This window comes from Rousettus aegyptiacus, unplaced genomic scaffold (assembly GCF_014176215.1).
Source record: "Rousettus aegyptiacus isolate mRouAeg1 unplaced genomic scaffold, mRouAeg1.p scaffold_m13_p_7, whole genome shotgun sequence".
In the NCBI taxonomy this organism is placed as follows: Eukaryota; Metazoa; Chordata; class Mammalia; order Chiroptera; family Pteropodidae; genus Rousettus; species Rousettus aegyptiacus.
In genome coordinates, this window is record NW_023416310.1 from 29,429,974 (window position 1) to 29,449,505 (window position 19,532).

Genomic DNA, 19,532 nt, shown 5'->3' on the forward strand with positions numbered 1-19,532 from the left:
CCCTTCAACTAAATTGTAAATACCTCATACATAATATGTGCTAGTCAGATGATTATTGAATTTAATTTCATTTATTTTTAAGACTACTGTGTTTGTCACAAAGATGAGCTTTCTTTTCAGTTTTAGAGTACCTCTTAAAAATGTATTTTATACATTTTTTATGCATTTCTTTTTAAAAACATTTTTATACCTTTTAAGTATTGGTCGCATTTCTAAAAATAAGAAAATGTCAAGTACTTTTAAAGCATGTGTTACATGTGAGAAACAGAACAGGTAGCTACTATATAATAAGGTAGTAGACTTTTAATTAACTTTTCTGTTTGCCAAACATCAGGACAAAACATCATGAGAAAATTGGTGTCTTGGTTTGCCATGTAATTTTATTAAGTTGGCTTGATAAAATCTTTTTGTTACTGTTTTCTTCTAATACTTAGAAGTAGTTTTAAATTAATATTACCTGTAGTTTTTTATTTTCCTAAATTCCTTTTTTATCCTTTTTTAATGTAAAATCAACTGTAGATGTAGAAAACCACATAAACGAATGTGTAGCTTAGTGAATTTTCGTAAGGCCAATACCCATATAGCCATCTTCCAGGTTAAGGAATAGAATTTTTTGCCAGCCACCTGAGAAGCCCTTCCATGTCTCTCTTCTCAAACATAATTTCCTTCCTTCAAAAAATAACCAGTCTTAACTTTTTTTTGAAAATCACTTTATTTCATTTTGATCTTTAATTTTCTTTTCCTTTTTATAGTCTGTTTCTCTTAAGGCTTTATCTTATATGTTTATTTTGTCTTACATTCCTTTAACTTAAGTCTTCATTTCTGAAATGATTTTTTTTTTCATTTTATTTCAAATTCTTTCTTGAGCTCTGTCGCTTTATTTCTGAGCTTTTCTAAATGAGATACATATTTTTCTTGCATGTCTTATATAATTCTTTTAAGTTTCTTTTTATCTCTCTTGTGAGCATCTCTTTCTAGCATGCTTTCATTATCTGTAGGATGTTATTCCCTATTTTTTCTTTTATTGATTTCTTTTAATTTTTTAAATCATGGTTTGCATATTTAGTATGAGATCTATCATCATAAATAAATTTTTTTACTGTACAATACAATATCATTAACTACAAGGCACTGTTGTACAGCAGATCTCTAGAACTGATTCATTTTGCATAATGGAAACTTTATACCCATTGAACACCTCCCTCATTTCCCCCATTTTCTTGTTTCTATGAGTTTGACTATTTTCCTTATTATAACTTTTTCTTATTATAACTTTGTACGATATTCAACATCAATACTTTTACTCCTTTCTTTATATGAAACTAGTTTGAACTTCTAGGAGGAGCCCTGGTTCAGATAACTCTTCTAACATCGTAGAGTTCTATTTTTTTTTTTTTTTTTATCATTTAAAAAAATAGTAGATGGCTTTCTGATTGACTCCGTTCTACTCTGGGCAAGTTAGAGCCAGGTCGTATTTGCTTAAGTACTCTGCTTAGAGGTGTTGTATTCATTGTTTTCTATTCTCCTCTGTTTTTTTTACTTAGTCTGAATTAAGTACTTTATAAGGTATAGAACTTTAGTGTTTATAAAGTAATTTCATATCTACTGTTTCTTTTGTGCTATTGAGACATAACACTACAGTAAAAGGGGGACATATAAATGCAATTGGAACATAATAGGAGAGAGAGAAAAAATCTCTAAAAGAAGTTTGAGGATTACATTGATGAGTTGTCATTAAATTAAGCCTTAGATATTAGGGTTTAGACTGAATGGTGGTAGGGAAGGTAGATAATCCAGATGTTATAATAGTGGGAGCAAGCATGTAAATAGAGAAATGCACAGGAAGTATTTGAACCAGCTTAGTCTAGTTTGGAATAACTTTAAGTAGAGAAGCATTAACTTGAGGATGTAAATATTGAATCACATTTATTGATGGTAATGTGTCCTTTTTTTCACTCTTTGTACTTATGAAACAATTTAGGCAGGATGGCACGTAGTGTAGTGGTGAAGAATGTGAGCTCTGGAGCCATACTTCCTGAACTTGTATTCCAGTTGTGCCACTTCAAGGTTTGTAGTATTGAGCATACCATTTAATCTCTCTGTATCTGTTTCTTCATAGAAAATGGACACTAATAATAGAAACTACCTGGTAGGGTTGTTATGAAGATTAAAGGAGTTAATACTAATGAAGCACTTAAAATGATACATGGTATCGATATACATTCAATTAATTTTTTAATATAAGAAAGTACTAGTTCTCACATTTATATTATGTGTACATAATTTATGCACACATACTCAGTATGTAGGAAATATACTTACGGGTAGGAAATGTAGGTCTTAAACCACGTATGTTTTAAGCTATTAATATTTGAATTAAAATTTTTAATAGCATTTAGATTATTGTAGAGTGAAAGTAAAACCATCTGTTTTTATGGATGTCAGAGTTATATAGTAGCAGAGCAAGAAACAAGATCTGTGAGACAACAAATATTTAAGCAATAAACAAAACAGACAGCCAACTCTGCCCTTATGGAGCTTTCAGTCAGTTGGGAAAGATGTGTGATAAATGTTATCCAAAAGTTCAGGATATTATGGAAGTGTATAATTTGGGATCCTCTCTAGTATGGGATGTTAGAGACGGTTTCCCTTAACATTTTCAAGCTGAGATGTGAATGATAAATAGCTGGGGCTGGGTGAAGTGAAGAGTGTTTCAGGCAAAGGGAGTAGCATTTATAAAGGCCCCGAGGGAGGAGAAAGCATAGTGTGTCTATTTAGAAATCTAAAGTGGGTAGAACAAGGGGAAAAGTGGCAAAAGATGTGGCTAGAGAGGTTAGGTAGGGGCTAAGTCATGAAGGGTCTCATATACAATGTTAAGAACTTTGGACTTTGACCCAATGGTCCTTTTGATGGATTGACAAGAAAGGGACATCTTTAGAGTTACATTTTATAAGGTTACTATAGTTATATTTTAGAGAACAAATTGAGAGGTTCAAGCATAGATGCAGGGAGACTAAGAAGATATTGTCAGAGCCATGGTTTTTGTTTATGCAGAACACAACCATATGGGGTACCATTCATATAGACTCCCATTATGGTGGTCTAGATGAGAGATGGTGTTGACCTGGACTATAGTAGTGACTGTGAAAATGGAGAGAGATGGGCAGATTTCAGATTTGACTATTCCAAAATTTATCTCTGGACCAGACCTCTCTCCTGAACTTTTAGATCACATGTATCCCAATGCCCACTCTACTTGAATATCTCACAAACATCTCAAACTCAGCAGGTCAAAACAAAAAACACAAACACACACACACAAAAAAAACTGACAAACATTGATCTACCTCCAAGAAGAAAAACAGCCATTTTCTCTTTCAGTATTCTTTGTATCAAGTGAAACTAACAGTTGCTGATCCTGTCTCCTCCTGGTGACAGCTAACTACACTGCTTAGCTGTATGTAACTGCAGTCGATATAGCTACTTAGAATTTAGGTTTTATTCTATGTAAGTTTAGTTAGAAACTTGAATGTTTATTAGGGAAAGTGTTACTTTCTAAAGTATTTTGGAGACCATCTATTTAATAACAAATATCTTTAATAACTTTTAGCATAAATATATTTTACTTGTGTAAGGGTACATGTAGGGTTAGTTTAGTCCTATTTAAAATAGACAATTCTGTGTTAAGTTAATCATACTTTTGTGTTGTTTTTAAAATTACACATAAAATCAGTATATTAAATCAACCAGTATAGTTTGACTATATTAAGTTTTACTCTTGCTTTCCAAATTTGACACCAGGGGATGTTAGTAACATATCATTTATACCTCTCTTGAATGTATTTCTGATCATGAATGTGCTTTTAAGTGATGGTTATTTTCAGTGGAATAGTTTAATTGGCTGTAAGAGATTTACTCTTATATTCAAGACATTGAAAATCATATTGCACATAAATAAATTTTGATGACAAAGAATGCCAACGAAATTTACATTTATACTTTAGGACATTAAATCTATTGATGTTCAGGTTTTTGTAACTTTGTTCCTTTTGATGCTACTTTTTAAGTGCAGTACATGGCTGTCAAAGAACCAAAGTGCTGGTTGGCTAACCAGTCACTATATGGTTTGTAGCACAGGTGGTATTACTTCTAATCCTAGATGGTAAGGATGTTTTCCTCCATTAGTGATTATTTTTGTTTTTTGATTTCTGCGCTGTCAGTTTTTTAGCCTTTAAGATATTTTTGTTTGGACATGGCACTGACTGTAATCCTAAAAGTTGAGAAGGTGGATTTTCTAAGCTAGATTTACTCAGTAGTGTTCCTTTTCTTTCATTATATTTAATAACATGTAAGGTAAATTAGTGCTATATTTTAGATAGTAATAGAAGTTTACAAGTTACTTTATCAACTTTTTTTAACATTTATTAGAAATAGCCATTTTCCTTATTAGAGAAAATAATTTTCACTGAATTTAGACCTGCTTTTTTAAATCAGTATTTTTCTGTGAAAGGAAGCGTTATGTGGTAGGGATTGATTGTAAAGAGAAATATTTGGTCTTTATACAGAAAATATCAGGTTTGCTTATTGATTATAAGCACATATGTTTCATTTTTACTTATAAAACTATTGCTTCATTTTAACTTCTCCGAGAAACTGATGAACACTTAGACTTTTTTTTTTTTGAGACAATGTATAGAGGAACTCTATACATTGAGTACAAATAGTACAGAATTATTTAGATAGATGCTTTTAAATCATGGTTTACACAATGTGTCTGAGCAAGTTAGGGTGGGAGAAAAGTGAATTTAGTGAAAGGTTACCACAACAGAAGTTTTCCCTCACAGATTTTAGTGCTTTTTGCTTTTAGCATGAATTGGAGAACGGTTTTTCACCCCACTCAAGTTTATAGGGTTTTTTTTGCTCCTACATGAAAAACAGTTTCCCAATGAGACAAATCTTTGACCCTTTTGTATTCTGCTCCCCACCCCCCTTTCTTGACTGGAAAATGCAGCTGCACACATTTTTTTTGTTCTGTTTTGAGACAATGGGTCACATGCTGTGTCACCTAAATCTATGACCAAGAGGCAGTTTTATCCCTAAGAGACCATAATGCATCAGTTGTCCTGGATATATGACATCATGTAGCATTATAATCAAGCATACGTCTTTTTGCAGTACATTTGGGATTTTAATTTACCCTCCAATCTCAATATTTGATTTTATAGAATGGACAGTATTAATAATCGAGAATCTTAATCAAAACAAAGAATATATTGTTAATGGGAAAGGTTGTACATTCCTTCATTTTACATGTCTTATTTTTTTTCTTACTGAGGGTTATCAAAGTTATCAGATATTTCTATTTCATAGAATATGTTTAAAGTTCTAGCATTTGTTAGGTTTATTACATATGCTTTGCAAATAGTATGTGCTCAATAAATGTTACACTTTATTTTTGCTACCAGTGCGATAAATTAACAAAATTAAATTGTTTTCCTTTTTACAAAAATACATAACTGCCAAGATTTAGAATATAATTAGTATCTGTAAACAGCCAAAATATTTTATGTTGAGTTTATTAATAAAGCCTATACTGTTGAAAAAGTCTAGAAAATATAATGTAGTCGTTTATAGTCGAGAAATGATTCCTTATTATAATTAATAAAAATGGTTCATTCCTAAAGAAATTGGAGGTAAGGGAAGGAGAGCGAAAGTGAATGGAAATTTCTTTTATTATATAATATATCTTAATCAGAAACAAATCTTCAGTTTTACAAAAGAATTGAGGTAATTGCCAGGCAGTTTTAATAAAATGCACAAACATGGATTTCTGTGCCATAGCTCTGTTGTAGATATTTTTTCTATGAAAAACATTGGTTAGTGGTCTGAACTAAGTGAATGACGGCCTATATCCTTCACTAGGATTGTCTTAGCCCAAGTCAGATGGTTTTTAATACTGGTTAATTTAAAGTGATTGGATGAGAAAGCCACAAATCAGACATAAGGCCTACTCTCTGGTTGCTCTTTTACATTTATAATATGATTCACTGATGACGTTAAGTTCTTGGTGGGAGGTAAAATGGTTAGACAATAAAAAAAATGTGTCCAAATGGTTTAAGACCATGTAAAAGACAGAATTAGAAATCGTAAATGCATTTAATTACATATAACCAAAAAAACATGATTGGTTACATGCTTCAGGAATTTAGATGTTTAAAATATTTATAATGAGACTGATTTTAAGGAGGAAGGTAGAATAGTAGGGTGAAAATGGTAAGAAACAACTTTATCGCTAAGTCAGATGTTGCCATATAGTTAGTCCTCCCTTGCTTTGAGCTTGGGACTGACTATAGGTCATCTTCAGGACCTCTCAGAACAATTGTTCAAGTGTTAGTTTTAACTTCTTCCCATTTCTAGTAGGACATAACAGATGGCCTGGTTGCTTTTCACTCCAGTGTACTAAAAGCTTTTTAAAAACAGCAAAATTTATTGTCCTTATTACCTTGTCCAGGTAATGAGGAAAGTAATATTCAATGATTGCCTTGAGTGCAAGGAAAAAATAAATTGAAATAAATCGACTTTGGGATATCAAGATTTGATTATCATATTTTATTTTGGTCTGAATCTTTTTTCAGTGTAATTTTTTATTTTCTAATAAGAATTCTTAGATAATATGTATTAAATATAATTTTAAGCAATTAAAAAATTATCTCAATATAATTATATGGGTAAGATAAAAACTTAATTAAAATTGAAAAATGTAACATAAAGAGATTCAATAATATAATTTGAAAAGCACTTCAAAAAGTTTTAAATATCATTAATAGAACTGAGTTAACTGCAATTATTCCATATTTGCTGTGGAGTTATATTACTTACTAAAGTATATACTTAAAAGCTTTTACATTCATGACAACTGTGGGACTAAGAACCTGATTTTATATTTATGAACCAATTTTTAAAAGTATTATAGATTTATGCTGAAATTCACAATTTAAGTAATATCTTGAGAGTAGAGAAAATTATGTTGAATAGTTTAACTTTGTAAGAATTCTTTAACATGATAGTAGATTCTGAATTAGTTGAATACAAATGAAAGTAACTATATATGTAGATATTTATATTCCTATCATGTTTTGATTATAGCATTATATTTGCTACTATATTGTCCTTTATGTTATTGAAAATGTCACTACTGGTGAAAACTCAACATTTTTATTTCAGCGATAGTGTAGTTATTTTCCTTATTTTTTTAAATAAAATTTGCATGTGTGTGTAAGAATGTTAGTATCCGGTAGAGGTATTAATAAAGGAACTTAGACTTTTTGGGACCACTAAATAAGAAAATACTAAAAAATGTTCTGAACGTTTATGTGGTTTTAAATTTTTAAAAATTATTTAAACTAGAAAGATTTGAAGGGTTCTGTCATATATCATATAGGTAAAATATGTACATAACTAACAAAGTGTATGGACACAAATAGAATAAGGAAGTGAAAATCGCTTCATAAAGAAAATGATGAAACTGTTCTTGCAGCACTCTTCTGAGAAGGCCTACTTTCATTTGGCCACTTTGCCAGTGGGTGTCGGTGTCATTGGTCATGAGGGAGACCCATCTTTAATACTAGATTTTCTTTTGAATTTCCAAACTTGGAAACAAAGTATCGTTACTGATTTTTACCCTCATTTTTATATTTGTAATATGTAACATTTATAAACCTCTTTAGGAAGAAAGCTAGTAATAATTTTAAAAATTAATAACATAATCTCTATAAAGAGTATTTGTTTTTATATGACTCTACTTCTATTCTTAGTAATTTAAATTTACTCTCATTTAATTTGTACTAATAATCTTAGGAAAGTAAATATTATTAGAATTCTAAGTTGATAGGTCTTATGGCCTGCTAAGTAGCAGAGCTGGGATTTGAACCTAGGCAACATGTCTTCACAGCTCATGCTCTTAACCCTCTGCTTCACTGCCTACAAATGTGATTTTAGTGTCAAGAATAATGATTTAGATTTTACTTTTATGATGTTTATATTAATTGCTTAACCCTCACAACTTCAAATATACTGCCCCCTCAAGTTTCTGTTTATTATCTCCTAGTGTTACATATATTATTTTCTCAAGGAAGATGCCTTTCATTTTATAGTTGTACACTATGTTATTGTAGCATCTAACAACCCTGACAGCAACCATGAGTGTAGTAAGGGTAGGAGGTTTCTCCTTGAAGCTTCTCAGAGAAGGATAGAGGAGAGTTTATTCTGAATAGTATATTTTTTGTACTTCTTTTTCTCTACCTTGTATCTACATTGGTAGCTATAGAGATATTATAATCACAATTCAATCTGGTTAATATGTTGGCTTTGGAATGCATTTTAAATTCCTGTATACATTTATGTACTTCTGACATTTTTCGAATACATAATATAATACATTTTATATCAAGAGCTTACTTATTCTGTGTCTTCAACTATTAAACAACCAATAGACAAAAAGAGACTCTTAAGTCATTGCAGGGGCGGGGAATTACAAAGCATGTAAATTAAAGTCATGTACCTTAAGGTGAGCCCTTATGAGATCTTACTGTGATCTTATATGAAATTCTAATGAAATTTATCTGGCTTGCCAGTCTATAGCAAACAATGGTTGGATAATTCCATCCCTGAGGTCTAGAAATCTAAAATGCTCTGTAAACCAAAAGTTTTCTCATAACCGATTTAGTGGCAAAACCTGTTCAAACTGATATAAGACTTTACGAACCATCCCCTTTTAGTGTGAATATACATTGTGCTGGAGAAATATTAACATGTTTATTATGGGGTGCTGTATCAAACTTCACTGACATACCATATAACATATATTTGCATTGTAGTCCCTTTCTAAAATCCAGAATATTCTGAATTCTGAAATGTATCTGCTTTCAAGGATTTTGGATAACAGATTATATACCTGTACAATCAAGGTACGGTGACTACAGTACAAATGAAGTCTAAGACATAGAACTAAGATTAATTAAGTAACTCAAGCAATGTGAGGAGGACTTTTAGTGTGAAGATATTTCTCAACTTGAATAATATGTTTCTCTTCCAAGAAAATTAGATCCTATTTTGGGAATTGCTGACTTTAGTTCCTCAAGTAGTTTTTTTAAAGTCTTTTCGTTTTTCCCTTTGAAAATGGTAAAATACATTTTTATACTGTTATTGAAATAAAAACACAAAATTAAAATTTACAAAATGTATGGTTCCCTGATTATATACCCGTGAGACACCCTGAATTGAGAAACACAAATAGAGTGGCATATAGTCCTAATACTTAAGCAGCCCCTTACTCTTTATCAAGTCTTTATTTGCAATGATGGGCCTGAATCATAGTTAAATGGTAAAAATATCTTTATTTAAAGAATATGGTTTTTTAAAAGGATGAGAACAAGTACCCTCTTTTTAAAAATTGCACTGAGTTTTTGATAACCACCTTCAACCTCCAGGAAAGTGTTCTCTACCTAATTCGAGTTGGGATTCCTTGTCATGAACAACTTTTACTGATAAGTCTAAGTCAAATTCCTCTAGTGTGCTGAGGCAGAATAAACTTAAGACCAATGCTCTAAGATAGAATCAGTGCTCTTAAGTCTAAGATACAGGGTAACGTACATTAGGGATATTGCCATCAGAAACTAATGTAAACATCTGTTTTCTAGCAGCATGGTGAGCTAAATGCCTGGACGAGGCTTTCTGCTGAAAACCGCCTAAAATGCTGGATAAAATGCATCAGCGCTCTGGCACAAAAGTAAAGAATATTTAGACCAAACACTAATTGGAAACCTAGTGAGGTAAGCTGAGTGCCAAAGCTGGCTATTGCCTTGAGGTTATTTACCAAATCTAGTGAGCTTCTGTTTACATGGCCTTGTGGGGCTCAGGGATCAGGAAGCAAAGCCCAAACCCAGCCAAGGTAAAACATCATGTACAAAATAGGCTTCCCCATTAACTTGGAGTTCCATATAGCTATTGCTTCTATGTATAAGAGTGATTTAGAAATTCTTTGACTTAGTGTCCCCAAGAATAACAAAATTATCTTTCTAGAGTATTTCTGCTAACTGGAAAAATTGAATTTCTACTGAAAATTTATTACCGCAAACCAGCCCTCACACTAGTTTGCAGTCTGAATTCACGCTAAACCTCATACTAAGATTTTTAAATGATCCTGGATCGTTACTGTTCCCAGGAACTCGTGTTGCTTAGAAGCAACACAAATCATCATCAAATAATTCCCATTGGTAAAGTATTAATGAAAATGGTTAGCTTATAATAAAAATTTACAAACTAGCAACGGAAACAAGACACAATATAATGAGAATCAGCAGAATCAGACCTGCAGATAGTGCACAACTTGGAATTCACATGTTAAAATATAAAATATATTTAACATTCTGTGAAAGCTTAAAAATGAGGAAAAGAGCAAACACTTTGTAAAAGAATCAGTTTTAGAAATGAAAATATACTGTAATTGAAATTAAAATTCAAGGGCTAGATAAAGCAAATAGACGCCATTGAAGAAAAATCGATACAATGAAAGATAAATCTGAAGAAATTCAGACTGCAACACAGAGGGACGACAGTGGAAAATATAGAAGAGGTTAATAAAAGGGAAATTTTAAAGAGAAAACAACACCTTTAAAGGACTATCAAGTTTCGGTACCTAATGGAAATAGAAGACCATCAAATGATGTACTCAGTGAAAATAAATCTAACAACTATGACCTATTGTAGTTCAAGATAGAATTCTATAGCTAGGAAAAATATCTTTCAAGAACAAGAATTAAATAAACACATGCTCAGAGAAATAAAATCTGAAAGTTCGCTAGCAGACCACTTTTTAAGTGGAAAGAAAATGGTCATAGAAAGTCCGAGATTCAAGAAGGAATGATGATCAAAGAGAGTGGTAAGTGGTTATAACTAACATTTTCTGTTTAGGGGATTCCTTAGTTATTTTGGGCAACACCTCTACGCCTATATAACGTAGCATTTTATGTTTTATACTGAAAATTCTGTGCCTTAGTTTCCTTCTCATTTAGTCTCTGTCAAGCATTTCCTCTCACACCATTGTTAATATCAACCTAAGCAAAAGTGTTTTCCTCTAACCTTTTGGGAAATGATCTAAGAATTCCAATATGGAATTTTGTTTTTCTTGTCCTAGAATAGAATATCACTGTAACATTGAACATAGCACATAGATGCCTTTGCGAGATGAGTGAGCTGCGCAGCCGTGGGAAAAATGGTACTTTTTTATCTTGAGCCCTCTTCTCAAGGTACTGCCATGGCCATCATACCCTGAAGCTCTAGACAAGGGTTCCAGAGTGATTGTACTGAGTTTATTTGAACTCTCCACTTTCAAAATTCTCCTTTGAGAAAAAACTCTGTTCTTTCAGAAATGTAGACAGTTTTGAGCCTTAACACAAATGGGTATTTTGCTAAATTGTCTTGTACATTTACCTACTTTTTTTTTTTTGTAGCAATGTCTTAGTTTTAGAGAACTGGTTTATTAGTGGATATATTCATTACTTGGGTTATACTCATTATAAACCTAAGAAATTAGAATATTTTTCAAATCCCAAGTCATATTCTCTGGGCCTAAGTGATTATTTTGAGTGACATTTATTATATGTAACTATATGTGGTTCGTCGAAGCATTGTTCTTAAAAGATTAATAAAAGGAAATGTTAATCTCTAGCCAAGATTTTCTTTTATTTCTTTGTTTTGCTTTATGAAGCAAACTTTCATACACATTATTAATGATCTGCTGCTGAATAGTTTAAATTCATTTTAAGTAGTTTCTCATAAAACCAGAATTTTCCAAATAAAATTAAATTTTTCTTGATTTTTGGTATAAAATATATAGACCTTTTGTAATATTACATATTATATATTTTTGAAAATACTAATATTATGCACAACTGATGGAACACCTCATCCAAAACATGATGCTAACAAAAATAAATCTTAATAAGAATACTAAAGTATTTTAAAAGATATATTAAATTTTTTTACAAATAAAAACAGTCAATTCAGGGTGAAAAGAAAAAGGTGGAAGTAGCTTGATGGAATTGTGTGTAAGAAAGGGTTGCAGATACAGGAGTATGCAGGCCAGAGTAAAATGCATAAAGATTTTTGAGAGAAGAGCTCATTAAGCACTTTCAGGAAAATGCATATGGCCAAGCTGTGCCAAGAAGAGGAACATGGATTGAATGAGAATGTATACAGTACTGTATTTTCAGCAGCTTGCTGCTTTCTACTGTGTTAGTCTAATTTGGGTTCAGCTGTTGTTATTTAGTAGTACGAAAACACAGGCTGGGAAAAATCATGTACAAACCAGTATGATTTTCACATTATACTAAATTGTTCCCCTATTTATCAGTGAGCTAATTCATGTAACAGAAAAACTGGTAACAGAATAGGCTGTACTAAAACTATAAGAAGTAGCTTCTGTTTTTGACTTGAGGCCTTTGATAAGTTTGTGACCTTTTCGTGATTTGATTTTTTGTGAAATAGAAATACTATAACAATCTACCACAACCTTTCCCCTTTGAGTTTATTTAATATTAAACTATAAAAATAATAAACACATTAAAGAAATACTGGAAAGTAGAAGAACAAAGGTAAAAAATTAACAAGTTACTAATATAAGCCACTGTTATCACAGCCATGCCATCTAGAACATACCCAACCCCATCCAATCTCAGAAGCTAAGCAAGGTTGGGCCTGGTTTATACTTGGCTGGGCGACCACCTAGGAAGACCAGGTGCTGTAGGTGTAAAAAAATAAAATAAACCATTGTTAGTTTTTTGTGTATTTTCTACTTTCATACCAGTTTTTAATAAACTTTTATTTATTTCACAGTCTTCAAGACAGTCATCTTTAATGACCACTACATATTTAGTTTACTTAGCAATTTTTATGTAAGTTGTGTATTTTTCATAATTCTTGGATGAACATTTTTGTGTATGTGTAGGTGTGTGTGTCTTGTGTAAAAGAGGGAGAAAGAGAAATGAGAAAATCTTTTTCCCTATATACTTTACATCTTAAAGTAATAAGATTTTATCCTAAACTTGTAACTCAGAGAATAATGTCTTTTCAACCATCTAAATTAGTTTCTGCTGAGAATATCTGTCAACAGTATCTGTTGAAAGTAGCATTGCTAAAATATAAATTCCTTAAGAGACTGAGTATACTTTAGTGGACCAAAAAGCTTGAATATTGAACTCAGCCTGGTTTATAATTTTGGCTCTAATGTTTATTAATTTTAGAACCTTAGGCAAATGACTTATGTCACTTGCATTTCCTTATTCATAACAGTGAATTTCAGTTTTCAGATTGTTGCTAGTGAGGATGTTTCCTACCACTAAGGATTTGTGTCTAAAAATAAGGGCAGGTATCACATCACTTGTTATAGAGTGGACATACATGCTGAATGTAAGTTAATTTCAGTTTGAAATAATTATTATTTGAGTGCTTACTCACACCAACATTTTGTTAAGATTTATTTGGAATACAAAATTAAGACTGTCCCCTTATGAAATTCACAGTCAGGAAGAAAGGACCATGCATAGAGCTAAGAAGTGATTCATAGTAAGTAGAGGTGATATGTTTTAAAGTCTATAGTGTCTGTTATTATAGTAAAATCTCAGTAAATGTTAGCCATTACTATTTGGTATTCTAATGTCTATATGTAATTGAAGGTAAATAGAGATAAAGGTGAAAAGACAAAAGTGGACAGTTAGAAATTAGTCATTTCCTTCTTACACTAAGTGCTGAGTATTTAAAAAAAAAAAGCAAGACTTTCTTCAATGAATTTTCATCTATCATATTTTTAAAGTTATAGGTGGAGAGACTTTGGTGGTAAATGTACAATTTGGTTGGTTATATATAGGATAGGATGTTATCTCTGAAATATATTATGTGCATATATGCACACGTGTGTGTGGTTTTCATAATTGAAATAGAAACCAAATTTGTTATAGTTTGATATTTTCGTTTTTACAGTGTCTTGGTGTGTGAAGTTATAGAGACAGGTGTATGTGAGAGAGATGGGAACTAGATATGGAGAGAACAATGACAAAATTTAAAATGGATAGGATTGAGTTATTGGTACTCATAGGTAGTGTGTATATACTATTACCAGGATGATGTAGTGATTAGAGTTTGGGTTCTGAAATCAGTCCACCTGGGTTTAAATTCTAGTGTTTCCAGTTACTGGTCAGGCAACCTCAAACAGGATGTTAATATCTCTGAGTCATTTTCCTCATCTATAAATAATTGTGCCTACTGATAGAGTTTAGTCAATGGTTAATTGATATATAGTATATAGTATTTAGCACAATGGCTGGCCCACAGATTAGTAACTAATGCTATTGATAATTAAGTTCTCTGAGACTACATCTACTAGTATCTACCAGAATCCAGATAGATTGTCCTACATCTAAAATTGACTAGTTTTCCTAATTCTTTGAATAACCTGCCAGCAAGATTTTAAGCAAAATAAAACTTTGGTGGTACTTCTCCTGTTTCAGTTCCATAAGCATAAGTAGATTGAATAGGATAATGGAAAATATAGAAGGCTTTTCACTGAATTCAGAAATGAGGTACTTTATGAACCATTGACAATGAATTAAATAGCACATAAGTTCTATCACTTTTCTCTTTAATCAGTTATTGTCTTAGGATAAGTGTTTCGAATTGAAGTGTGCTTAAAAAGCAAAACAAAAGTCATTTGAGAAAATAGAAGTTAAAAAGGATAGTTTAGAAACGGATTTTTTCTCCTTGAAAATATAGCGATAGTTCAAACTATATTAAGAGAATATCAACATTTCAGTGTCAGTACTTGATGAAATTATATAGAATGCAGTTAAAACCATTGAAGTTTTTTTTTAAATACTTGAATTTTCAAAGGAAACAATTTACAGTAAATATAATTTTGCTGATAGTGAATTTAGTGAATAAGAAATGGTTTTTTTTGACTGATATGCTATAAATATTAGAAATGGTTTATAGTAAATATTGCAGATTTGCAAAAAGGGTTTATTTGGAATTATTGCTTAAGCAATGTTTGAATTTGGTTATTTTCTGTATTGAGCCACATATATGACTATTATACTAAAGACAAATTCTTAAAATGCATAGATTATAAGGTTATAATTCAAAGAAATAGTCTGTTCATTTTCAATAATAATAATTACTATTAGGCAGTTACTTTGATCCGGGACTTTAATAAGTATAGAGAATACATTATTTTGTTTTTATCATCCATACATATGGTACTGTAATACTACATTTTATTTACAGTCATTTTAAATAATATGAAATAAGTTCTCTTCCTTTCTATATAACCTTTAGTGTTTTTGTTGTAAAAACATTGTGCTTAAAGATTATGTGGGATAATTGATTGCAAAATTTTTCTGATTTGGGGATATTTAAATATGTGTTTTCTTTTTCCAGTAGCCTAAGAATCTTAGGCATTACACTGATTGATAATTGTTTCTTTTGTTGCAGAACTATAAGAGTAAATGGGTCCAATAATTGGAATGACTCCAGAAAAGAGAGCTGAAACTCCAGGAGCTGAAAAATTTGCAGGATTAAGCCAGATTTACAAAATGGGAAGCTTACCCGAAGCTGTTGGTGCTGCCAGGCCAAAGGCCACTCTAGTGGACAGTGAGTCAGCAGATGATGAACTCACAAACTTGAACTGGCTTCATGAAAGTACTAATCTTCTAACAAACTTCAGCTTCGGAAGTGAGGGTCTTCCAATTGTTAGTCCCTTATATGACATAGAGGGAGATGATGTGCCATCCTTAGGACCATCTTGCTACCAGAACCCAGAAAAAATATCAGCAACTTCAAAGCCCCCATACTCTTTTAGCCTTCTGATTTATATGGCTATAGAACACTCTACAAATAAATGTTTGCCTGTCAAAGAAATTTATAGCTGGATTCTGGACCGCTTCCCATATTTTGCTACTGCACCAACAGGCTGGAAGAATTCTGTTCGAAATAATCTCTCCCTGAATAAATGTTTTCAAAAAGTGGAAAGAAGCCATGGCAAGGTCAGTGTTTATGAATATTGCTATATTTGGGGGAGAGTTAACATAGAGACCTTAAAATATGGAGAAATCAAAGGAAGAAATAGCCAAGTCAGATTACTTCAGCTTGAGCTTAATTATATTCATTTTCTTTGATTTGAAATGTTTATAAATTTCTGAAATATTGATATAAATCTAGCATAATTATATTCAGTCTACTGTGAATACATAAATTAGTTTTCTTCATGTTCCAACTTTGTATTAATTTCTATAGTGCTCCTGTCCCTTTATCAATATATTATTTTTATTCAATTTGATGACCTCTGCCTTATAATTGGAACATAGACTATTTACATTAATGTAATTGATATGGTTGGATTAAATTTGTGCTATTCGTTTTCTATTTGCTCTGTTTTTTCCCCCGCTCATCCTGCCTTCTTTTAGATGAAGTAATTTTTTATGATTCAATTTTATCTCTATTTTTGGCTTATTAGCTATTACTTTTTTTTAGTGGTTGCTATAAATTTTTCAATTTGTATCTTTATAACAGTCTACCTTCAGATACTATTACATCATTTCATTTAGTTGACTAATTTCGATGTCCTATCTGGATCAATTCCTTTTTCTTGGAGGAGTTTATATAGTTCAGGTCTGCTAGCAATGAAATTTTTTTCAACCTTTTTGTGGAGGAGGGGTATAGAACTTTAGGTTGACCAGTTTTTTTCTAAGTACTATAGTCCCCTCTTATCTATTGGGGCATATATTCTAAGACCCCCAGTTGATGCCTGAAACTGTGGATAGTATGGAACCCTATACACACATACCCATATACACATTTTTCCTATACATACATATCTATGATACAGTTTAATTTATAAATTAGTCACAGTAAGAAATTAACAATAATAACTGGTAATATTATAGAATAATTAAACAATATATTGTAATAAAAGTTATGTGAATATGAACTCTTTTCTCTCTCAAAATATAGTACTGTACTTACCCTTCCGCTGTGATGATGCGAGATGATGAAATGTCTACGTTATGAGATAGGCATTATGACTTAGCATTAGGCTACTGTTGACCTTCTGAGATACATCAGAAGGAAAATCATCTGCTTTGGTGATCCTCTATCATTGAGCCATGACAATATTGATGGTTGGATCTCAAGATCAGATGATGTCAATGGTTAGGAAAACTTAATATTTTCGGACCACAGTTGGCTAAGAGTAACTGAAACCGTGGAAAGCAAAACCACAGATAAGAGGGAACTACTTTACTTTAAACATGTTGCTCTCTTGTCTTTTGGCTTGCATAGTTTCTAATGAGAAGTCTGGTGCCATTTTTATCTTTGTTTCTCTGTAATGCTTCATTTTTTACTGTCTTCAAGATTTTTCTCTTTACTACATTTTTCTGGCAGTTTGACTATGATACACCTAGGTGTGTTTTTATTTTTATCCTGTTTAGGTTTTTCATAGGTTCTTGGATCTATGGTTTGTTTTCTTATGAAATTTAGAAATTTTTTCTCATTGTCTCTTCAAATATATCTTGCGATTGACTTCCTACTTCTGGAACTCCAAGTAAAAATATGTTAAACTGTTGCAGAAATGTTGCAAAAATCAGACCAGCCAGAACCAAGCACCACTCAGGGGAGCTGGAGAACTCAGGTTTATTATGCCGGTGGTCCCAAAACAGCTAGCGCTCTGAAGATCTGGGCCTCGAGCTCATGAGCAACTTTGCTTTTATAGAACTAAGTTGGCATGGGCCGATTGGTTAGTTTGTCCTCAGACCGTTACAGGGCACAGGAATTGCTATAGGTTGCAAACAGTTACATTTGTTATTTAGACAGAACAAGCAAAAGGGAGGATGAGTCTTTAGTTAATTTCGAGGTCACCCTGCCCTACCCTCTATGCAGCAAGCGTATCTATAGAAGCAGATAAAGGAGCAGATTATAAGGTTAGCTTTTCGAGTGAAAATTCCTCTTCAAGACTACTTGCTATTGTCTCAACTCTTCATTGCTCTGCCCCTCTTCCTATTCTTTTATTCCTTTGTTTCAGTTTAGATAATTTCTATTGATCTTTCTATAGGTTCTTTCCTCTATTATGTTCATTCTGCTAAGAAGCCTGATAAAAGACTTTTTACATTTTTTTTATTTCTAGCATTTGTATTTGCCTTTAAAAAAATAATAGTCTCTCTGCTAAAATTTCCCACTAAATCTAAAAACATATTAATCATAGTTATATTATCTGTCTGATATTTTCAATATCTGGTCTATCTCTGGGTCTGGTTTTTGATGATTATTTTACCTCCTGTTTTTGTATGTGTTTTATAATTTTGGATTGAATATCAGTTGTAAAAGAATGGTAGAGACTGATATAAGTAATATTTCTACCCTGAAATAGACATGCCTGTACTTCTGTCAGGTTATTAGTGTGAACAGGTATTGGTAAATCTAGTTAATAATTGTACTGGGATTGGGTTTTGTGGTTGTTATAGTTACCTTTAGTGTACCACAGGCTTCAAATTCCTACAGAGATGGACTACTGATCCTTTGTGCTTTGTGTGAGGACTGGCGTATTAGATAATTTTTCTCAGCATTTCTGCTTTATCTTCATTTCTCAGCTTGTGCCACACTTGGGGGCAGGGAGGAAGTTTGGACATTTCTCTTTATGTTCTTGCCCCTCCCATAGCAATAGATGGTTATTGCTTATTTCTTGTTGTAAGACTTTCAGTGTCCAGGGTGGTTTTCCTAGTTCTTCTGTTCCTGTTTTAGTCTTAAGCAGGCTCTGTATGCCTATGCCTCAGTAGGGGTCTTTTTAGGAGTGGACAATCTCTCCCATCTACTCGGAGTGGAATCTAGAGTTGCACTCATTAATAACTAGTTATCTATCTAAATGTGGCTAGTGGTTGGCATATCAGATAGCACAGATATAGGATATTTCTGACATTGTAGAAAGTCATTGGACAATGATGTTCCATAGCTCAGGCCAATTTCCTGCTCATTCCTGTCACAGTAGGTAAACTCTGGCTAATATCAGTGGGAGGTCTTGGGTACAAGTGAGTGACCATTTTCTTTCTCAGTGGCAGCAGATTTCTGCTTTGTATCATCAGAGGATCTGGGCATGAGTAGATTTTCTGCCCTACTAATGACACCTGGCACATTGCCTAGTGTCAGTGAAGTGTGAGGATAACTTAGTTTTGCACTTCTCTCCTGGCAGCAGCCAATCCTTTGCCTGGGACTGAGGTGGGTAGAGTATCTGTCCTACAGCAATACCTGATCTCACCTTATGCTCATCAGAGCCTGGAGCATGGGTGAACTTTGCCTGATATCCTTGCTCCAGCCTCAAACCTTGGTAGATTCTGGATGTGTTTATCTTCATCTCCAAGGGTGTCTCTTTTAGGTCTCCTGCCCTGCTTACAATGTTCCTCTGGAGCACTGATAGAGACCCAAGGGAAAATACG

General features: G+C 32.4%; 1 protein-coding gene across 11 annotated transcripts in view; it reads left to right on the forward strand.

Moving 5' to 3' along the window:
* Nucleotides 1-19,532, forward strand: part of FOXN2 (forkhead box N2) — a 54,780-nt gene that overhangs the window by 14,559 nt on the left and 20,689 nt on the right. For 3 of the 11 annotated variants that reach the window (XM_016142167.2, XM_016142168.2, XM_016142170.2), the window contains exons 2-3: nucleotides 9,702-9,830; nucleotides 15,544-16,094. In XM_016142167.2, the coding sequence (XP_015997653.2) occupies nucleotides 15,558-16,094 (537 nt within the window). In that variant the 5' untranslated portion in view covers nucleotides 9,702-9,830; nucleotides 15,544-15,557. Of the gene's footprint in view, nucleotides 1-1,058; nucleotides 2,068-7,152; nucleotides 9,831-15,543; nucleotides 16,095-19,532 lie in introns of those variants that run through there. The other 8 variants (XM_016142172.2, XM_016142176.2, XM_016142174.2 and 5 more) reach the window with 6 other exon arrangements.